Source organism: Polyodon spathula, chromosome 9, assembly GCF_017654505.1.
Source record: "Polyodon spathula isolate WHYD16114869_AA chromosome 9, ASM1765450v1, whole genome shotgun sequence".
NCBI lineage: Eukaryota > Metazoa > Chordata > Actinopteri > Acipenseriformes > Polyodontidae > Polyodon > Polyodon spathula.
In genome coordinates this window covers 39459247-39481347 of record NC_054542.1, presented here as the reverse complement: position 1 = coordinate 39481347, position 22101 = coordinate 39459247, and the positions used below count along the sequence as shown (strand labels likewise).

At 38.3% G+C, this 22101-nt stretch overlaps 1 protein-coding gene across 1 annotated transcript; it reads left to right on the top strand.

Moving 5' to 3' along the window:
• The first annotated feature begins 189 nt into the window (after positions 1–189).
• On the top strand, positions 190–21596 carry kpna3 (karyopherin alpha 3 (importin alpha 4)). Its single transcript, XM_041259506.1, has 17 exons — positions 190–601; positions 6324–6368; positions 9601–9690; positions 10038–10067; positions 10166–10218; positions 11187–11282; positions 12488–12573; positions 12813–12899; positions 13909–14078; positions 14994–15038; positions 15300–15431; positions 15927–16055; positions 16365–16469; positions 16707–16778; positions 17004–17166; positions 18902–18996; positions 19665–21596. Exons 1-17 carry the CDS (start codon positions 533–535, stop codon positions 19761–19763), a joined length of 1566 nt encoding a protein of 521 aa, XP_041115440.1. The 5' UTR covers positions 190–532; the 3' UTR covers positions 19764–21596.
• Positions 21597–22101: the final 505 nt, after the last annotated feature.

Sequence of the window (22101 nt, the reverse complement as noted above, 5' to 3'; positions counted from 1 at the left end):
GAATTATATGTTCCACCTGAACAGAGTTAAGATCTACACGTTACTGTAAAAAAAAAAAAACTACAAAAGCAAAATTGAGTTTTGTGTAATTATACAGTCTTGTTTCAACATATGAACATATAGCATACCGTGTTAATAACAGCCTTCACTACTTTAATTCATTTAAAAAGCATAACAGACAAGTTACAGCTAAGGTGCATCATAAGAATAATACGTCGGTTGCGTAAAATATAAACGCTAATGTGTAGGTTGCTGTTGGTACAGAATTTGTCGTACCTCCATACCTCCAGGATGGGCGCTTGTTCGATACCCCGGTTACAGTTTTTCTCCTGTACTTGAACCCACTGAACGCGGGAATTACTGCTCGGCCCCTCCTGTCCCTGTTGCGGAGTAATTGAACGGGGCTCCGCCTTCTTCTCACTTCCGTGGCGCTCTGTTACGTCCACCCGCCCCCTTCTCCGCTGAACGGCGGACGGTCTCCCTGTAGCACAGGAGCTGCTAGCGCCGGAGTGCACGCACCGAGCAGGCAGACATGGCAGAGAACGCCGGCTTAGAGAACCATCGCATCAAGAGTTTCAAAAACAAGGGGCGCGATGTCGAGGTAAGGGAAGCCCGAGATCCAAAGTGGGGTGTTACTTAGTCGTGTTCGAGGGGAGGCAGGTGCAACGTGACGGGCTGGGGCTGGGGCTGGTGCTGGTGCTGGTGCTGGGTGTTCTGGATGCTTTCAGGTTATGAACAGCGGCGTTTATTCCGGAACAACCTCCGCCCTCCCCCTCCATCATCATCATCGTGCACTGCGGGCGCGGCCTAAGTGAAGGCCTTTCCCTTTCCAACAGTCTGCCAGATAATCACTGTCTCGTAACGATTATTTTATTTTTGTTTGTTAAAAGGTGTTTTACAAGACAGTAGTTCACTTTAGTTTTAAAGTCTCGAAGCTTCCTACGCTGTTGTTTTTCGTGTTTGTTCTTGGTATATTTAGACTGGAATATACAGAAATCTGACGCGAAAAGGGAGCCGGTTCTGGCTTTCCACAAAAAAACAAAAAAAACCAAACAGAAAACAAAAAACAGCGGATGGGAAGGGAATTAAATGCCGACTGGTCAAATAATCTGCAGTTAGAACATCAACCGACCAATTCCTAGACTGTCAAATACGATAACAACAACAGGGCCGTAACTCTGTGTTTCTGAACTGAAACAGAGATTGCATGAGTGTGCTGGTATTGTTGAAATGCACCAGCAGCCAAGTGCAACGCTTAATCCTTATATACAACTAGATGGCGTGGACCGAAAATACATACACTGATCCTATTTCCTCCTTACCAGTGACCTAGTAGCACATTAACCACATTCAAGAAATAACTGTAATATAACACAGCTGAAGCACTTTGCTTGTTTGTTCTTCTTTGTCTGGAGATTGCCCAGTTTTGAAAACTGCAAATTGAGCAATGGTGTCTAGCCATTTATTGGCACGATGGTTTATGGTACTAACAGAGCTTCTGTCTTGATGTAACTTTACCCTGGGACTACACGTTTCAGTAACATACCATAAACACACACACACACTCACACGCACATTTTCTGTCATGCAAATGTGTTCGCCTATCTTTAACCCTAATCACAGATCTATTGAATTCAACATTTCAGTATTAACTGTTTTGGTACGGTCCAATTCACACATGATGTAGTATCTTAGAAATGTTGCACATCATGTTGAACACTGTCACATTTTTTTAATTGACAACTTCTAACAGGCCTTTAAAATAGGTTTTTAAATTTACCAATGATTGTCTTGGAATGGAGACAATCAATTTGGAAATTCTCTATGCCTATTTTGATGCATTCTCAAATCAGTCTTCTATTTCTATATATTTGACTGTTGTAACATATTTAGATAAGGTTTGTGTTTCATCAAAATTAAGTTCTGGCATCTACAGTGATTATATGATTTGCCTATTATGCCCTTAATTATAGTTAAGCTTCAATGCCATGGCATCACATTTTACTTATTTCACCTGGTAGAATATAAATATAACCTATGAGAGGTATTTGCCAACACATTCTCTAATTACAATGTGATCAACAGTAAAACAGATTTCACACAAAAATCTCCTTCGGCTTTTCTATGTAACTGCTGTCTCCCGGAGGTGAAGAACAATGCTGATTAACCAACCATGCCTAACTAAATGAGACACCATTCAGCACTTCACTTGCATACTACTATGGCTGATATCTTGTATTACAAAACCAAATGGATTGTTGCTGTATGGGAATGCTGATGTCATTCATTCTTATTTACTTACCATCATAACTGTTGTCAGAAAAAAGAAATGCACTGAATGGAGGCTGCTCCTTTTCTGAACTGCTCACTTTGAGATTTTAATATGTACAACTGTGTCACTTGTATATACCCTCCCTCCAACAAAAAACTGGCCTAATAACATTTATGAGTCTTATGATTTGTGGGTCAGATAATCTGGCAAAGCTGTGTCACAACGAACTTGGCCCCTTCCCCTGGCACTGCAGCTGCATACAACATCCTGAACGTGTTGTACAGCGTACCCCCCCCCTTTGAAAGACTTACCGTCTTGCATTCCAGTCTTTAGTTTTCTCTATCAGTTGCAAAAAAAAGATAACATACGCATTACACATGATTGGCCATCTAATTCACTTTTCATTATGGGGAAATGCCAAGGGACAGATTTCTAGGACAACTTCAACTGTCACCAAAAGGAAGAACTTTTATTCTTAGCAACTGGACCATTAAATATGGCTAAATTCATAAATAATGGTTCAACTAGTTTCTTCATGTTCTTGTGTCCTTAGTTTTCTTTATGTCCTGGCGTACAGCCAGCCTCAGATGTAGGTGATGTAAACTCTTTCTAATGGAAATGGTGATTCTGAATCAGTTTTATTTAAGTGCTCCCTCATCCTCCCACAGTTTGGATTAAAATTCTGTTCATTCCCAGTTGACAGTAAAGTACACTTGCACTGGGCATGTGCGTCATGGTGGAAAGAACCTTCACAGCCGTCAGTATTCTTTTCTCTTTCTTATGTAACTCTGGAAGCACTATAAAATGTTCACGGTCTTCTGCTTTTCTGCCTTTGCTTTATGGCCCGAGTACCACCTAAACAGGTCTTCATGTCCTTGGTGTGATTTCACACACAACTAAGGGTCAGTAAAATGATAAATTGATTGTGTAAAATGTGATTCCAGTAATCCATTGCATTAGTGCTCAGTCAGTTGCTTTGGAGGTATTCCCCCAGGACAGCCCATCAGTTTTATAGGTCTAGGACACTTGTAGGATTATTCGGATCATTGCTTTTGGTGCACTTCATCATTCTAGTCCAGCACAGCACTGCTTGCAAGGATAAGCTGCTTCCGAAGTAAACTCTGCTGCTGTCACACTTTGTTCAGGTCAACACTGCCACTGCAAGACCTTGGTTCGTGTTTCCTTAGGACATGTTTTTTTGTTTTGTGGGTTGTGTGCCTGAAACAGTCTTACTGCATTGGATACAGTTGCTTTTTTAAACACACTGTATCTGTAAGGTCCTCAAGGTTAAAGATTAGCCTCCTTATTGGGTAGTTTTTATTGCGTCATGTCTCATTTACAAAATGTTGGGTACACAATAATAACTCCCCTGTGTTTGCCATAAGAAACAAATGAATATCTTTTATCATGTAAGGTGTATCACCTATTCAATATATCAAGTCTACCTGAGGCATGTTGGTACCAGTGAGATTGTTAGAAGTGTTCATGATACATGTCACAATAACAATGTTGGGTGTACCAGTTTTGCTTTATCATGAGATGTATTGTTAACCACTGGATTATTTGCATTTAACTCTGTGACGAGTAAAGCAATGTACATTTACATGCCTCTTTTGTAATCGAGCAAAACAATCCTATACATAAGATTGTGCAAACTGCTGTGATTATATATTATTCAACGTCATAGGCTTGCAGCTTTAGCAAAAGTAGATTATTTTTTGTAATGATGCAGACAATATTATATCTTTTTTTGCAGTAATCTGTTATCTCTGCATGATGCCTGTAAAACTCAATCTGACTCTCTAATCCTTTTGTGTGTTATATATATATATATATATATATATATATATATTTTTATATATATATATATATATATATAATATATATATAAAACAATGTTCTAACTTTAATAGGAAACTTCTTCAGCTGACCTTGGAGGCTTATGTACCCCCACAAATGACCTAATTCTCCTAATTAAATCGACCTTGCATATTCTTGCACTTTCAGAATTGTTTTTCTATGTCCACAAGTGTGCAGTGCTCATAGTTTTTTATATGTTTGCAATGCTTTTGCTAAAATGTCAAAAACATCTACCGATTAGCTAGTAATAGATCTATGAGCAGAATAATTTGCAAGTGCGCATTACAGTGATTTGCTGTGTTAGTCAAACATTCTTGGTAAGTCTTATATGAAACAGGATTGGGGTTGGGGAAGGGTTGGAGGTGGGGGGCATTAATCCAGTGTACCACAGGACTATGAATTTTCAGAGTCCTGTGGTACACTGAAGAGTAGAACGCTGATTTAGCCAAAGCACAAAAAGTGTTGTCTTTGTATTTCTTTATTTATGTGGCATGCCCTTGGTGTGTTTTAGCAGAGTCCCTGGTTTTCCCCCAGTGGGAGTGACGAGCACCGTCGCCACTAAGTCAGCTGCCTGTGTCAACTGCACCCACATCCCGACTGGCTCCCAAACTAAAAATACACCGTTCAGCAGAACATGTAACAATCCAGGCATTTTATACCATTTCATGAGAATAGCTATCTGTACAATATGAATCGCTTCATCTTTCAGAGGTGTAAAAGCAATTCACTGCTTTACAGTTTCGGTGAGCAGTGAGATTGAAGTGCATCAAAACTAAGCAACAGCGGGATTCTTGTTTCCATCTCTGTTCAGAGGCAAGCCAGACTTTTGCCCCAGAACCCATCTGTATTTAACCCTAAGAGTTGATCTCTGACTTTGGATAACAGAGGATCCGGTTGCAAAATACCCACCACCCTCTACAAAGAGACAGACGCCATTGGGCAACTTGATTTTAATTTTAATAACATTTTAATGTTACCTTTTATTTTTAAACGAGTACCACTAAAAGTGAAAGCCCATTGTCAGAGATGGATTTGGCGTCCATATTGCGCCCTTTTAGTTAGGCACTGTTTCAGTATTTATTCCGTCATATCACAGAGGGTTGTCACAATAGAAACTTGAATGTGGCTTACAGATTCCCAAAACGTGGAAGTGTAGCTGAACATTCTGCACCTCCCCCACCCCATGTCTCCTTGTTAACTTGATGTATAATGAGGGCTATCTCATGCCCTGGTCTTCTCTCCATTAGTTGACTGGCTAGCATTACCTGATTATTTGCCCTGTAGTTTGATTGATGTGAGAACAGAAGGTATAAACTCATCTCATGGCATCTTTACCTTGCCTCAGCTGCTGTTATTTCTTTTAAGCAAATTAATTATTTCAGGACACTTGCCTAAATGGTTAAGTAAATATATTCATTTGTGTGAACTGGGCCCGATTTTGGTGTTAGTTCTAAACTCTTGGTTTGGTCATGCTTTGTACAGAATTTGGGGATATATGGCGAGATGCCTGTCTTCGTCTTTACATGAATACATATGTCACAATTTAATATATCTGTTGAACCCCATGTCTAGTTGTGAAAATGGGGGGGAGGTTTGAGTAGTGTCTATAGTTATATATGAATGATCCTGACCATCCGTTATGTGCCAGTTATACTTTCTTACATGTACATATAGTGGTGTACTTGATCCAGGGCTCAAAGCTGTGGGTCACCAGGGGCGACCAAATTTTGTCTTGGTGATCATATATTATTTTGCACTCGCCATGGGCTAATGTGGGGAGGTTGATGCAAAATTAAAATGTGGTTTAAAAAAAAAAAAAAAAATAAACATGTTGAACATATTGTAGTGCTGCGATGAAACGTAAAAGCCACCTTCTATGTTACATGTTTGCTTTTTTTTGTTACTTTCTTGTTGCCATGTAACTACGCTGACAGTGTGCGCTTGCAAACTTGTTTCAAGTTCAGTTCTTACTAAAGATTGATTCATTACCAGTCACTGTGTCACTTTCTAACTTTTTGTAGCTTTATATAACTTGCATTTTGAGTTGTTATATTGCATTTGCTGTGTGACTATTCACCAATTAAGAAAACTAAGAAGCTATAGGGAATGAATGTCATCACAATGTAAGATAAGACCATCTTGTTTAAGCTGAATGAAGTTGATTTTTTTATTTTTTTTTTTTTTTTTTCAGACTATGAGAAGACATCGAAATGAAGTGACAATAGAACTGAGAAAGGTAATTAACACATGCAGCTGTTGCTCCAGGTTTTTGTCTGAAACAGTTTACAAACCTGGAGGAACGAGGCCACCCCACAACGATTGCTGTGTGTGATTTAATTTAATTTCCTAAGAGTTTTAAACTTTTAAACTTCAGCATATTGGACTTGTTTGTAGCTCCCTGCAACATTTTAATGTTTGAGATTTGTATATGTACAATATTTATTGAAATGACTTTGAATAAATATTGAATACATTACTTTATACTGTACACATGCTGTAAAAGCTGAATCTGTCAGTTTCCAATAGAATTTGCAACATAATAATGACAAAACGCTTTTTTTTTTTGTTATTTCTGTAAAACCTGTTAATCTTAATAGTACAGTTCAGTATTAGAGTACTTAGCTAAAAATTGCTGAACAATGTTTTACTCTTAAGTACATATTGAATACAGGCACCTTATTTACCTAATGGAAAGGATAGAGCAATACTGTATAAATAACAGCCAGCTGTGTATAATTTATCATTAGGAGCTTGATTTATTTCCTACCCTTTGCCTTCTCTGGCAGGTATCAAATGATCAACGTGTATAAAGGCTAGAGCAAATGTTTTAAAATAAAAGGCTATGGCAATTTTCAACCCCAACGCCCTGGCAGGAGGGAATCCCCACTTGACTTTCCCGGAGTTCAAATACAGAGTTGTCGTCATGGTTGATCTGCTCCAGAAACAAAGTCTTTGAATGGGCCTGTATTCATTGGTGCATGTCTGCTTCTCCCACGCGTTCTGCCCTAAAGCCCGTCCCACTTGACTGCTTCCACTCGGAGCTGTCATTGAGAGCCTAACCCCACAGGATCCATCCTGGGTGCCCTGGTTGCTCCTGTCATATCGAGTCACAGGTTAACGTGACCTGCACAAGGTCACACTGAGTCAGTTGCTGTGCTGGGATCTCTACGCAACACAGTGCACCATGATGTACAGTCCAGTTATTTCAATACCATTTAGTCACTGAAGCACAAATACATGTGCTGTAGTGTTCCACCAATGTGCAAACTTAAATAAGTACTACTAGAGCATTCAGATTCAGTTGGCTGAAGTGAAATTATTTGGTTTAATGTAATGTGAGGTGACATAATTGAATTTTACCTAAATTAAACTAAAAATGTAAGCTGATTGGTTATAACCAGTCAGCTGTAAGTAGGGCCCTGTGAAATTCGTGGGAGAATTAAAACGACAGGACTAAATTGCAATTCGGTCCTAAACGTCCGGATGTCCATGTAGTCACTCCAGCTAAACTGATCTAAAGAATAATTAGAAAATACCCCCTAATTACAAGGGACAATATGGCCATTCTAGAAATTTATGCATTTAAAGATCAAGCTTACCTCGAGACTTGGTGTTTCAGAAAAAATGGATGCACCGATAAAATCAAAAAGCATTTCTTTGATAGATTGCACGCAGCAATATCCGCCTTGTGCAGTGGTTTGAAAACCATTCATCAAACGTGTAATCGTTGCAGAATTAATAAATACATACCAAGCACTGGCACGAGAGTTGCACAGCACTGATCCCAGTATAAATAAACAGTGTGTTAAAGCTTTCCACAAAGTTTATGAAAATGCACGCACTACTGCAACCCTGATCATTGCAGAGTAAAAGCATGTTTTATTCAACCAGCTCGCAGGTTTTGGAAGGCAGTAAGGGTTTTTGACCCACAAGTTTGTAGTTTGGATAAAGAAACCCTCCCGTTAGATTCTATTCCAGGGTTTGATGCATACTTTAAATCAGAAATGGAATCGGCTATATGCAAAGGAAACGATAGTGGAATTTCTTTTTTATTTCTTTATTTTTTATTTAGTCGTTGTCAATTATTTCTTTTGTTATTTTCTCCCAATTTGAAATGCCCAATTATTATTTAGGCTCAGCTCACTGCTACCACCCCTGTGCTGACTCAGGAGCGGCGAAGATGAACACATGCTGTCCTCCGAAGCGTGTGCCGTCAGCCAACCGCTTCTTTACACACTGTGAATTCACCAGGCAGCCGCCCAGGAGCTACAGCTTAGGAGGACAACGCAGCTCCCGGGCAGCTAACAGGCAAGCCCGCAGGCGCCCGGCCAGACTACAGGGGTCGCTGGTGCGCGGTGAGCTGAGAACACCATGGCCAACATTGGTTTTATATATATATATGTATATATATATATATGTATAAAATTAAAACCTATAAACGTATTTATACTTATGAGTTTTCTGAAATAATATTGAAAAAAAAACTTTCTTTTAAGATCCTGTTATACGCATTCACAGGGATGAAAGGGTTAAGTAAATGTCAGTAGCCATCTCGTTCTGTTTATTAATCTGCTAATATGTACTTTGTAGTAATCGGTTGTCAAAAAAATCGGTTGTCAAAAAAATGAATACCATAAATGCAGTTCTAAACTAGACACGGGACCGAAAAAAAAGAGTCAACTCATTTGTCAATCAAAAAAATCTACTTCACCTTGTAGATGGAATAAAAAACCTGTTACTACGATAGGAGCAGAAAAAAACAGTGGTAGGAGCAGTTGCGTTGGTAAAAAGGGGGAGCCTTTGTTAACATTAAATTGACAGGGGGCATGTTACGAGCGTCAGTTTATGTCAGGGTTAGCTGGGGATTGAAGCAGGTTGTCCTGTCTACGGAACAGGAGGATTCTTATAAATTTAGTAAAGGCGAGTCTTGAATTGATGACCTCAAGCTGTTCTTTTAATAAGTTTTTGTGTCAGCTGTTCTGTTTAGGAAAACCCGCAAAGGTAAACTCCTCAGAATCTGAACCCCCCCCGAAACTGAATGCAGATCTAGATACAACAGTGGCTACAACCTTTTGAGCCAGCTGGACCATCTAAGCATGTTGGATGGTGAATACTTAGTTTGAGTAGCACATACCTAAAGGGGGATTTAATGATTTTAATATCTGTGTCGGTTTATAACAGTGAGGTGAGGTGCTGGCAGGTTACTTCATTCCATTCAAGTTCATCTTTTCAAGATGGTTTACATGGTACCGCAGTACATGTGGAGCTGTTTCGGGATACTATGTTGGAGACAGGCTTCTCAGCATTACAGTTGTTGGTCCATTTCCTTTCACTCGTGCTCTGTTCTGAAATCTGACACATCTGCAAAAGCAGCCTGTGCATCCAAATGCAATTGCACCTAGAAGTAATTTGAGGGCAGACCATTTTAAGAAAATCTGTGAAGTAATTCATGTTTTTTCTCTTCGCAGAACAAACGAGACGAACACTTGCTGAAGAAAAGAAATGTTCCTCAGGAGGAAAGCTTGGAAGACTCTGATGTAGATTCAGATTTCAAAGGGGTATGGTGGCTTGCAGTATATGTTCACTGACTAATAAAAGGCGTAAGTGCTGCCCACAGTGTCACAGCGAGGAAGCTTTAATGTAAATTGTAGAACTTTGTTTTTTTCCCTTACTTCCACAGCGCTCTAGTTTGTGGGATATCTTGCTCTGACTTTTTCCCTTTAACACCCTCCAGTATGTTCTGTAGAAATACATTCTGTCATCAGCTGCATTGCCACTCAAACTTTTCAATGATAAGCAAGTTCTGTTCTCAGTCGTAATGATGAGTTTAAATAATTGAGGATTGCATTTTAAAGATGTTTTATCTAATGTTCATTAATATATATATATATATTTTTTTTTTTAGCAAAATGTAACACTAGATGCTATCTTACAGGTAAGCCTTAACTCTGGTCTCCAAGCTCGATATTCTATATTTAGCCTTACAGTACATGATGCTGTAACATGATTTTATTTTCTCTCTTGTCGTTGAAGAACGCCACTAATGATAATCCAGTGATTCAGCTGAGCGCAGTGCAGGCTGCAAGGTAAGAGGGGACAGGAGGGGGACAAAAAAATATATACAGTAGGATTGCCTGAATCACACACCTGGGAATTGGAACTGTTTCATTCATTTAGTCAGTTTATTTGGCAGCTTGTTTTCAGAGCTGTAGAGCCGTGGTTCTCTCTAATCGTAAATGTCTTTGTTCCGCCTTGCATCACAATATTGTGTCTTAAACAAATCACTACATTGAAAAAGGATACAGGATTTATTCTTGAATCATTTTTACTAATTATTGATTGAATTGTTTAATGTCTGTGTACTCCTGGAGTGAGGTGTGTGTATATTCTCCCAAAATAATGACCTTGTTTGTAAACTTATCTTTTTGTCCCTTTCACTGTTCATCATATTCAGATTTTACTAGAGAATATTTAGCTGCTTTGTAGGTGATTCCAACTAAGGTCCAGGTAGATAGATAATAGAAGCACCGGGACAATGTATTTTTAAAACGGCTCTGAGCCACTCCATGGATTGGAATGAAAACCTGTTTCTGTTAATCTTGTAGATAAACTATTCTCACAACCATGTGATCATGGATCAGTCTGTTTCCTCCCATCCCTCCAGACATGTACACACACACACTTCATGCATTGTTGCCATAGTAAATGAATGTTTCCTGGCGTGCAACAATAAAAATTGAAACTTCACCTCAAGGAAAATCCTGAAATGTGGCGTACCTGCGGTGTTGAACTGGATCTCCCTTTTAAAAGTGAAAAAAAAATTAGAGCCGATTATATCGACAAAGCCACTTTTATTTATTTATTTTTTATTTAAATCTCTTCGGCCAATTGGGCATATTGATGTTATGTTGAGAATTATTTCACATAATCCTGAATACCTCTCTGCATAATAATTTGACAGTGTACTGTGGTTGGCATTTCAAAACCTTCTTGTCCTCACTTTGAAAATGTACTTAAGGTGTGATGTTTTTGCTTTTTTTTTTGTTCCTTGCAGAAAATTACTTTCCAGTGACAGAAATCCTCCTATTGATGACTTGATAAAGTCTGGAATCTTGCCCATCCTGGTGAAATGCCTGGAAAGGGATGACAAGTAAGTCCTGTCTTAACTGTAATCGTAAACATAGTGGCAACTGTACCAACCATTTGTGCTCTAGAGTAACAGAAGGCAGGAATGTTTGTGTGGTTCTGATGTTGACGTTGGAGTTGGTAAACTCTCAACCAGCACCTTGTTAATTTTGCAGGAGCGGTTTTACACTAAGATGAACTGGGAACTACAAATATTAAGCCCCTTTCACACTGGCACTCCAGCCTGGGTTCTGGCTACCCTGGTCACAATCCCACGTAGTGTGAAACCATGTACCCGGGTTGACCCGGGTCACAGTGACCCACCTCGGGGATGTGGGTCGACACGATTTGACTCTGGTTGAGCCAGACAAAATGCATGGCGGCTGTTCGTGAGCTGACAAATAACAAATGACCACGCCTGCGTGAAGGTTTCACTTCCGCAAGGAACATTTCTGTGTATTTTGTTTTGCTATATTTTTGTTGATTTGAGACACGCGACGAGCCAACATTTGGGCTGACTGTTCAATCCAGAGAAGCTTGGATGGAAGCGTCTGTAAGAATCGGCTTCCGGGGACATTGATATGCGCGTTGTGTATTTACTTCTGTCACCCAGGCTACGCTACCCTTCACCAAAGATAAAAGTAAACCTTTTGAGATACTGACTTCATACTTGTTGCACAACTGCATTCAGTGATTTTTTTTTTTTCTGTCAAGTTTAATGGTGGGTATCTGAGGAAAAATTGCCGCCACCACCTGTGTTAAAGCCTCATATTTCATAAACCATGAGGTAATGATGTCCCATTTGGAGGGCAATATAAACCCTTCTAAATGTATTGGGGACCAAGATATTGACCTACAGTTGCATAGACACAGTGCACTGTGAGTTACTGTCTTAATGTTTCTTAGACATGTATATATTTAAAAAAATTATAATTAAACTCCCATTACCACTGTTGTCCAGTAAAGTAATCCTTTCATGGCTCCTTTATTTTACCCTGGTACACAGCTGTATTCAATGATTCAATGAACATTAACTGTTTCAGTGCTAGATCTCTGGTCATTACAACAACATACATCTTTTTCACACATCCATTTTACATATTTTTTTACAAACCATTTAAGGACATACACCTTATGCTTTGTGTTTGTTTACAAAAACTCCCATTTCAATTAGTAAATTCTTGCCGAAACATGTGCAGCCCTGAAAATGTACCCCTTTTTGTCTTCCAGCCCATCCTTGCAATTTGAAGCTGCCTGGGCGTTGACTAATATTGCATCTGGTACTTCTGCACAGACTCAAGCTGTGGTGAAATCCAGTAAGGAAATCTACTGTCTTATTGTAACAAGCAACTCTTGTTTTTAGGTTATGTCACTGATGGTAGAAAAATTGATTGTCTGGAATGTAATTAAGTAAATTAGGCATGCAGATTCAAATATTGTATTATAATTTTAGATGTCTTTTACTGACTGTTATTGGTAGTGGTCAGATGTGTTATAATTTACATAGATTCAACTAAATCACTGTAGCATTTGACATGAAAATGTGTTTTCACAGATGCTGTTCCACTTTTCCTGAGACTGCTACATTCACCACACCAGAATGTATGTGAACAGGCAGTCTGGGCTCTTGGAAACATCATTGGTATGTATCCAAAATTATGTTCAAACACCTCAAAATACAATAGCATGTTGCTTATCAGACTTTATTAAAAAGAACAAAAAACAAACAAAAAAACAAATGTATGATCCTTTGCAGATGAAGTAGAGTTGAACATACTGGTGAAGCAAGAACTTCAGTTGCTAGTTTCCAGTGCTTTCTTGATGGAGGTTAGAGTAGCCACTTTTATCTGACAAAGTAGCTTCAATTAAGTTGCAGTAAGAACCTCTTGGAACAATTGCACACAGGAATAGTAAAATAAACAACTAAGATATTAAGCTAGTCGCTTTTTAGTGGAGAAAGATTAACCTTCAGTCTGACTTGAAGGACCAGCCAGTTTGATAGGTGTGTGAACCAGACCCCATCCCACAGGTCTCTGGCTGGCATTTGATGTAACTAACATTAAATCACAGCATTTTGACATTTTGGATTTCTGTAAACCCTTTGAATCAGTTCATTTCCTATAGTTCAGAGTGAACTATTGATATTCAGTGTAGAAGTACTGAATATTTTTCATTGAACGTCGGCTGACCAATAGGTATTCAGATTTAGGTTTGTTTTCATCAGTTGCATAGGTGCTGTCAGCCTTGTGACCCATCCTGCATTTCCATGAACTTTGAGTCTGCTGTGCTTCTTCTGTGATGTATGAAAGTGTAATCATTTAGTAATTTTTGACTTTGATAATTGAATATTCTTATGAGCAGTATACAGTTTTAAGCATGGATCTATTTAGAACTAAATGCGATTTTGTAAAGTGGATAGATATTTATTTCTTTGTTTAATAAAAAAAATATATACACACGCACACACACACAGTATAAGCTTACACATAGTTGAGAGATGTGTAATTTTATTAATGTCCCAAAGTGTTTCAGAACAGTAATTGCTCTGCAAGGAAACACAGAACTACCATTGCAGCAAAACATAGCACACCCCATGTAGCAGCTGTTGGCTTCATCTTTTAATTATTTGTTTTGGTTTTTGGTTTCTGTAGGGGATGGTCCTCAGTGTAGAGACTATGTTATCTCACTGGGAGTCGTCAAACCTCTTCTGTCCTTCATCAACCCCTCCATTCCCATCACCTTCCTCCGGAACGTCACATGGGTCATTGTCAACCTCTGCAGGAATAAGGACCCCCCACCACCCATGGAAACTGTGCAGGAGGTAATACTCAATGTGGCTCTGTCAAAATCATCTGCTACACACTAGCCATTGTTACATGTCGTTCATGTGGCTCTCTGGAGGCCTGATTAATATCAAATTCTCTGTTGCTCCCTCTGCTCTGATACTGTTTGTACAGACTAGCTCTGCCGTTGTTCTCCTGAAGCTGTGTTTTTATGAAAGCTGGGGTGCAGTCTGAGGTATAACTGTAACTATTGCATTTTTGCAAAGCTTATTTGTTCCAGTGGTCATAGGTTTATTAATTGGATTTACGACTAGTTTTCCTGGTAAACAATATTGTAAACACATTTTTTTTTTCTTTTAGATGGCAAACTGAAACTGCTTAAGTGTGATATGCAGTACCTAGATGCAGAGTGTATATAAGCTTACTATAGGAATTGATAACCCCTGTCTGTGAAGTTTAATAGAATCGGAATGTTAAGTGTTGCCTCGACTGAGTTAATGAATACTGGAGTGTGAATTGCTCTTCAGTTTGTCTGGTAGTTGTCTGCATTACAGAACTACCACTCAGTTGGGCACAATAGGCAAGTCTTGTTCTAAAGGGACATTAGTGTGTCTGTCTAGCATTGTGCATTGCTAAGCAGCACGCTAGAGTCCAGTGTTCGGAGACACTTCGGCATCCTATCTTGTGCCTTTTTTTATAAGCCCTAAATTCAATGCAATAATATAAAATGGTTTCCTATGCATTTTTTTTTTTTTATTATAATGTTGGTTGTCTCAGGCCCCATAAGATTATTGTTAAACTGATTATTGTCATTTTTAATAAACACTGCTTTATACACTCAACTGAAATCGTTTACAGCTCGATTACAATACCCCCGAGTTGGTTCCTGTGACAAGCTTGAAAGGTGCATGGCAAGCCATTCATTAAAACATTCACCTGTTTTATTTTTACAGATTTTGCCAGCCTTGTGTGTACTTATATACCACACAGACATCAATGTAAGTGTTTTTTATATATTTAAAGGAATTGCTTAAGCATATTACATTTTAACCCCCACTGTCACTTCCTATATAATTGTACCATCTTTAGTTTCTTATCTTTATATCTAGTTTATAATGCATCTATTAAACTGATTTAAAAAAAAAAAAAAAAAAAAAAAAATTGAAAATATCATGATCAAAGGGCTTAATGTGCAGAAATGTATTCAAAACTTCAATATTAATTGATCAATGTCTGAATTTTAATTTTTTCTTTTGCAGATCCTTGTGGACACAGTTTGGGCTCTGTCCTACCTAACAGATGGAGGAAATGAACAGATACAGATGGTGATAGATTCAGGAGTGGTACCATTTTTAGTTCCACTTCTCAGTCACCAAGAGGTCAAAGTTCAGGTGAGATTTTAACGCCTTCAGTGGGAAATGGGAATGGCTCTTGCTGGCAATCCGCAGTGCTCAAGTCCTCACTGAATGGTTCTCTGTGCATTGAGGAGAATGAGATGGAGGTTTGTTATTCTGAAACTTCTCGGTGGTACCATTTGACTAATATTTGCATCACGTAGACTATTCCTGCCACAAGTCTAAATGACGGAGAGAGGTGCTTGGGGGAATACAACTGTCAGTCACTGCCTGAATTCATCAAATGGGAGTGTGTTTATTGACAGAGTCATAATCGAACATCCTGGGTTATCCTGGATAAATTCACTTGGTTGAGGAATTAACTGTCCATCTGCTGCATGTGTCTATTTATTTTAATTTATTAGTTTGTTTGTTTAGTTATCCCCCCCCTCTGGTTGTGATGAAAGTCTTAATTGTTTTTTGGATATACTCTTGATTTATTTAAATCATCCTTTCTAAATGTGAAATCAATTGGCTTTTTGTTCAATACAGACCGCAGCGCTGAGGGCAGTGGGCAACATTGTGACGGGCACTGATGAACAGACTCAAGTTGTATTGAACTGCGATGTGCTATCACACTTCCCTAACTTACTGACGCACCCAAAAGAGAAGATAAACAAGGCAAGCTACAGTGACATAATCAATTAATTTCCATTACATTCAACCACCGTTCCGAAATCTAGTACAGGGTAGACACCCAACTATAAACATAATTCTCCTCATTTGAATGTATTTATAATACAGCATGGTTACCTGATATGAATCTTACTGGGTATTAGTGTTATCTCCACGTGAATATTCATATCATCTGTTTGGCATTTTAATACCGTTTCCTGGTACTGATGTTATGGTTTTGTATCTTTTGGTGGGGAACGTGTTCCTTGCATGCCTAATCCCATAATGATAGCTTTTGTTTGTTTATGCTTGCAGGAAGCTGTTTGGTTTCTCTCGAATATCACTGCTGGAAATCAGCAGCAAGTCCAGGCTGTGATAGATGCTGGCCTGATTCCCATGATCATACATCAGTTGGCCAAGGTGAGCTGAATACAGTAGAAAACACCCTTTTCATTTAAAACAGTTTTGTGTTAATTCATTTGTCTGCTGCTGCTAATGTGGTGTTTGGAGGTTTTCTGCACCAGTGTTTTAAATAAGCAGTTCCAATTGAACATTCAAACCCATTTTGTCAAGGTACAGGTTTTTCTTACCAGTTGTTTCAACTGTGTGAAAATACCCATTACTAGTTATTCACATGTTGCTCTTTTCTCTACACAGGGTGACTTTGGCACACAAAAAGAAGCAGCTTGGGCGATTAGTAATTTAACAATAAGCGGAAGGAAAGATCAGGTAAGACAGACAGACACACCTGTTTGAAGGTATTGTGTTGTGAATGTACAGTTTGTTTGGGCTACGCGAGCATACTGTCAGGGAGGTTGCTGGCTTACCAAATTCGGAGAGGGAAACAATGTCCCAAATCTAATGTGGTAAATTATGCAAAACATTTGGAGGGGTTAAGTCCGTATCCCTACCTCCCTGTGCGTGTTCAGGATTACAGCACTCCTTCTTTTGCAGGTGGAGTACCTCGTACAGCAGAATGTCGTCCCGCCCTTCTGTAACCTGCTGTCTGTGAAAGACTCCCAGGTGGTACAGGTTGTCTTGGATGGCCTGAAAAACATTTTAATAATGGCTAGCGATGAAGCCAGCACCATAGCTGAAATAATAGAGGAGTGTGGAGGTAAGGCTTGAATGTAGACAGAAATCCTGGCAAAACATGACAGAGGTATGAGCCAAATGTTTGTCTGCTTAACTTGGCTTCCTTTTGGTTGGTTCCACAACATCTAATCTAACTTTATATTGGGTAAAAGTTTAAGCTATTCCATGATTTGGGGCTAATCAGGATCTGTGAAACCAGCCCTGCATTTTTCATTGAGTGAAATATTTCATTGAGTTTGTTTTTATTTAATGTTTGACTATTTGTTTTTAAGGTAGCATTAAAAGACTGACTGGAAACAGTTTCTTTTAACCATGTCACAAGGTCTGCAGGTTTATCTTTTTTTATATGTATATCCTTTTTGGTAGTATTTATATCCTTGGCTTCTGGTTTTTGGTTTTAACCAATAAAACACCCCTGATTTTGGGAGGTGGGGGGAAAGAAATTTTATATATATATATATATATATATATATATAAACCAGTGCAGTTGGGTAATGGCCCTCCTTCCTGACTTGTATCTTGCATTGATTCATTGTGAATACTTTACTTTAAACCCACCCCAACTACTGAGTGACAGCAAATTCCAACAAGATTTCCAGAAACGGAGGACAGTTCAATAGGGAGTATTTACATTTAAAACAGAATTGCAAATTGTGCCGAAATGTAAAAAAATGCGTAAACACACAAAAACCCCAGAATATGCCCGTGACCGTAGGGATTTCGTTGTGGAAGACAGCAAAGGAAAGGTCTAACTTAAGTGTGTACTGTCCAGTTACTACTGTACATATTGTGACAGAAAAAACAAAAGTAACCAAAAACAATAATTTTATACAGTATATAGAAAGTCATGAAAAAAATACATATAAATAGGTAAAAATAAGCACTGAAAGATGAAATTAAGACAGAGGCCGTAAGTATATTGGAGGTGTCTTCTGGAATTTTTTTAGCACACATACATATACACTCGTTGTGTAAGTGTTAGACATGTTGCTGTTTCTACACTGATGCATTATGAGCATCAACAATTTACTCAAAGCCTCCACTGTGTTTTCTACTATTATAACAACCTTGACTTGCATAAAGAACTAAACTCATTGAGCGAAGTAGCTTGCATCACTCGATTTAAGGTGTGATATATGAAGCATAATCAAGAAGTACAGAGAAACTTGATCTGTAATTGACAACCCAGGACTGGAAGACCCAAAAAGCTGTCTAACAAGGATGAGTAATACTTGAAGATAATATCCTTAAGGAATAGAAAGAAGACGAGTGTTGAATTGACAACAAAACTGGCAGAAGGCACAGGTGTTGTTGTCCATCCATCAATAGTCCAAAGCACCTTTAACTGTTGCGCCATAGTCCAGTGTCTGTGTTATTGTGCATATTTTATCCTTTTAGTTTTGTTCCCCTTTCTTAATCAGAGGTATTCTTACTGCAACACATCCTTTAAGTCCTGATTTCAACAATGACCTTCATATTGTTGATTTGATGCAAGTTATTCTGCTCAATGTTTTTCCTACTTTGAGTGTAGGTTGTTAATAGTAGAAAACACAGTGGAGGCTTTGAGTAATTGTTGATGCTCGTAATGCATCAGAGTAGAAAAATGCAACATGTCTAAGACTTTTGCATAGCAGTGTGTGTTTTTATATGCCAATGTTATTTTTGGATGTGGTGATAAGACTTTAATGTGCATTTGTAGTAAATATATATATATAGTGACCAATTTCAATGCAATATTTTTTTTTTTTTAATCACAGGTTTAGAGAAGATAGAAACCTTGCAGCAGCATGAAAATGAAGACATCTACAAATTAGCTTTTGAAATTATTGATCAGTACTTCTCTGGAGATGATGTAAGTACATGTTGGTGTAGTGATTTAGAATGCGATGGGGGGGGGGGGGGGGGGGGGGGAGCAATTCATTCCAGTACTGCCCTCATGCAACACAACAAACTTTGAAGTTCTACACTTACACTTGATAACTTTTCACATTTGTTATGTACAACTTGAAGTCCTAAATAAATAAATTAATTCATAATACTGAAATGTTGGTAGCAGTGAACACTTGTGCTAGAAAGATCATGGATGCATTTTCACATGCAATTAGTGCTGGTAGTTTTAATGAAAAGGTTAGGAAACTGCACCCTGAACATTTACATTTGTCACTATTTTAGATTAAAATATGCTCTACAGTGTTACGTGTTTTGACCCTTGTCGTTTTTGCTGACTAGCAGTTGATTCGAAATGGCTCCTCCAAACACTTGTTTTGCATTATCTCTCTTTTCTATCAACCTTATAGGTTTGCCATGAAAAAACAGTTAAGGCAAGTGTCAAAGCTTCTGTTCTATTAACAGGGATGGATATAAGCCTCCCTTTGCATAGCAGCTTGATCCAGTCCTGGTTTCACCAAGAGGTTAAGATGACACACCTGAGCTGCTTGTCTGTACACTGTGACTAATCAAGCTTATATTAAAACTTGGAATGGATTTATTCTGGAAATTCTTTTTCTCCCCATCTTTTAGATTGATGAGGATCCTAGCCTCATTCCTGAAGCCACTTCAGGAGGAACCTTTAATTTTGACTCCACTTCGAATCTGCAGACCAAGGAGTTCAAGTTTTAAGTGGACTTGGATTATAGCTGCTCAGCAACACCTACCAACCTCTACAAAACCACAAGAGAATCGCTAACCACAATATAAAGTGCTGATTGCTCAAAGACATTTGTGCATCTTCAGTTGATGCTTCTAAAGTAGAAAGCCCCGTGTCAGTCACTCTGCAGTTGCCAAAAGTCACTATCACACAGACTAAAGGATAAGTGTGCATGAATATGCAAATCTATTCTATTTGCCACCATATCAGTGGAGAAAAAAATCCCAACCTTTTGTAAATGGTTTTTTGTTCTTGGTTTTCCATCCTTGATATCACAAGCTTGCCGTCAATTTCAGTAATCACTTTTAACAGTATCCATGCTAAGACTTGAAATGCTGTGTGATGAACATTTTGATCTCTGGATATAGACTGAGGAGCTTGGCTTTCAGAATAAGGTCAACTTGGAATTTATTATTTAATTTTTTATAATTTTTTTTTTTTTTTTTTGCACCACCCTATTTCTAAGAATGTAGTGTACAAAATGACAATGAACAAATTACTTTTGGTGGCGATGGGTGAGTAAAGAGGAAGAGATGGTTCGTTTTACTGAAATTTAAGAAACTAAGTGGAGAAACGACTTCATAGCATTCGTGTTTTGGAGTTCTGGAATCGTCAATTTATAAATTGAACTCTTATGTTGGAGCCAGGTTCTACACTTTTCAGGAAAGCTTCGCACTGGTGAAGACCGGAGCCCTATTGAACCACTTACTTCAACCTGTGTGTTCCTGCTTATCTAAAAAACGAAATAGTTATCCAATGCTGTGCATGGTATTTGATTTGAGCTGCAATCTCTGTAAGATTCTAAGCTGAAAGCAGGAATCCTGATGTAACAATTTGAGTGTTCATCAAAAAATTAATAAACAACAAATCTTCTCTCCAAAAAGCTTATTACTAAGAATCTTGCTTTCAGCTTTTTTCCCTTAATGTATAAACTTATTTTTAGTTTGATTAAAGTAGAGACTTTTTTTTACTTGGGTTTAATCTGTGAGCTTCCAAGTTAGCCACTGCAGTAATTCAGTCTTACACACACTTTGAATCATAACCTGTGCTTATTCTTATAATTAATGCGGAAGGCAGCGAACAGACTATTGCATAAAAAAAAAAAATCATGTGGCCGTGGATCTTGGCAATATAGGCGATTGGAGAATGCTGATCTCTGACGGTTACATGCTAAAAGTTGATTTAACTGTACAAAAACTGAAATATATATTTCCAATTGTCATGTATAAGGCTTGTATAAAAGCTCCAGTGGCTGCTAACTGTACATCTGGTTTATTCTGCAGAACAACATTGTATTTACTGTTCAAATTAACAGGGAATTCTGTTGTTAACATACGTATCGTGTTGAGATGATGCATTATTGGAATGGGTTTTGTTGCTGTTGTGACTGAACATAAATGTTTTAGTTTCCCTGTGCATTCATTGTAAAGGGACAGAATGTTGCATTTTGGACTAATGTAGTTATGTTTCGGCTGCTAACTGCTGCAAAAGATGTCCGGATGGGAATGCAGTGAGAGCTGTTAATAATTGACAAACAAAACTATAGCAGGTGGTCATTCATGGAATATCTAGCCGTCTAGACCGAGCCACTTTAAAGAGTAGAGTTGCCTTGTATTGTAAATGGATACAAGCTTTATGTGAATTGCAAGATTTTTACTTGCTAAAGAAACATGTTTTAATGTGACCAGATAGCATTTTGGCCTCCGATTATTTATAACTTTTTATAAATTTTAGATTCAATTTCTCTTTAAGGTGGCTCATTGTTTCTTCAACTCTTGTGCTTATTAAAATTGAGTTGAAATTGATGCTGCCTTTTTGTTTTTCTTTTTTTTTCCATAAGAGAAAGCTCTACATGATGGTACGCTTGGGCACATACCTTCCAGATTAGTGGTGAATATTACTGTAACACAGTGGAATGGAGTTGTTCTGTGGATTACAGAGGATTATATACTGCAGTGCTTGAGGCATTTTAAAATTCAGTACTTCAGTGCCTGTCTTCATATTGCAGCTTTCTTCATCCTAAAGAAATGCTCCGACTGTTTAGGTAACATACAGAAGTGGTTGCAAGTTTGCGGATGCTTTGGTAGCAATTTTTTTTTTCCCTTTTTATCTGAGAGTCTGCTGCAAGCATGCGTTTACATTAAATACAACTGCTTGGCCTTGTTGTCAAACAAGGACAAATTTAATAATTTTTTGTAAGAAATGAGCACTTAATGTCCACCATTCCAGCCTTGCCTCTGCCATATGCCAGTTTTTTTTTTTTTTTTTTTCTGCATGGTTTTATTTTTGAGCAGGTAGAAGCAGGGTGTT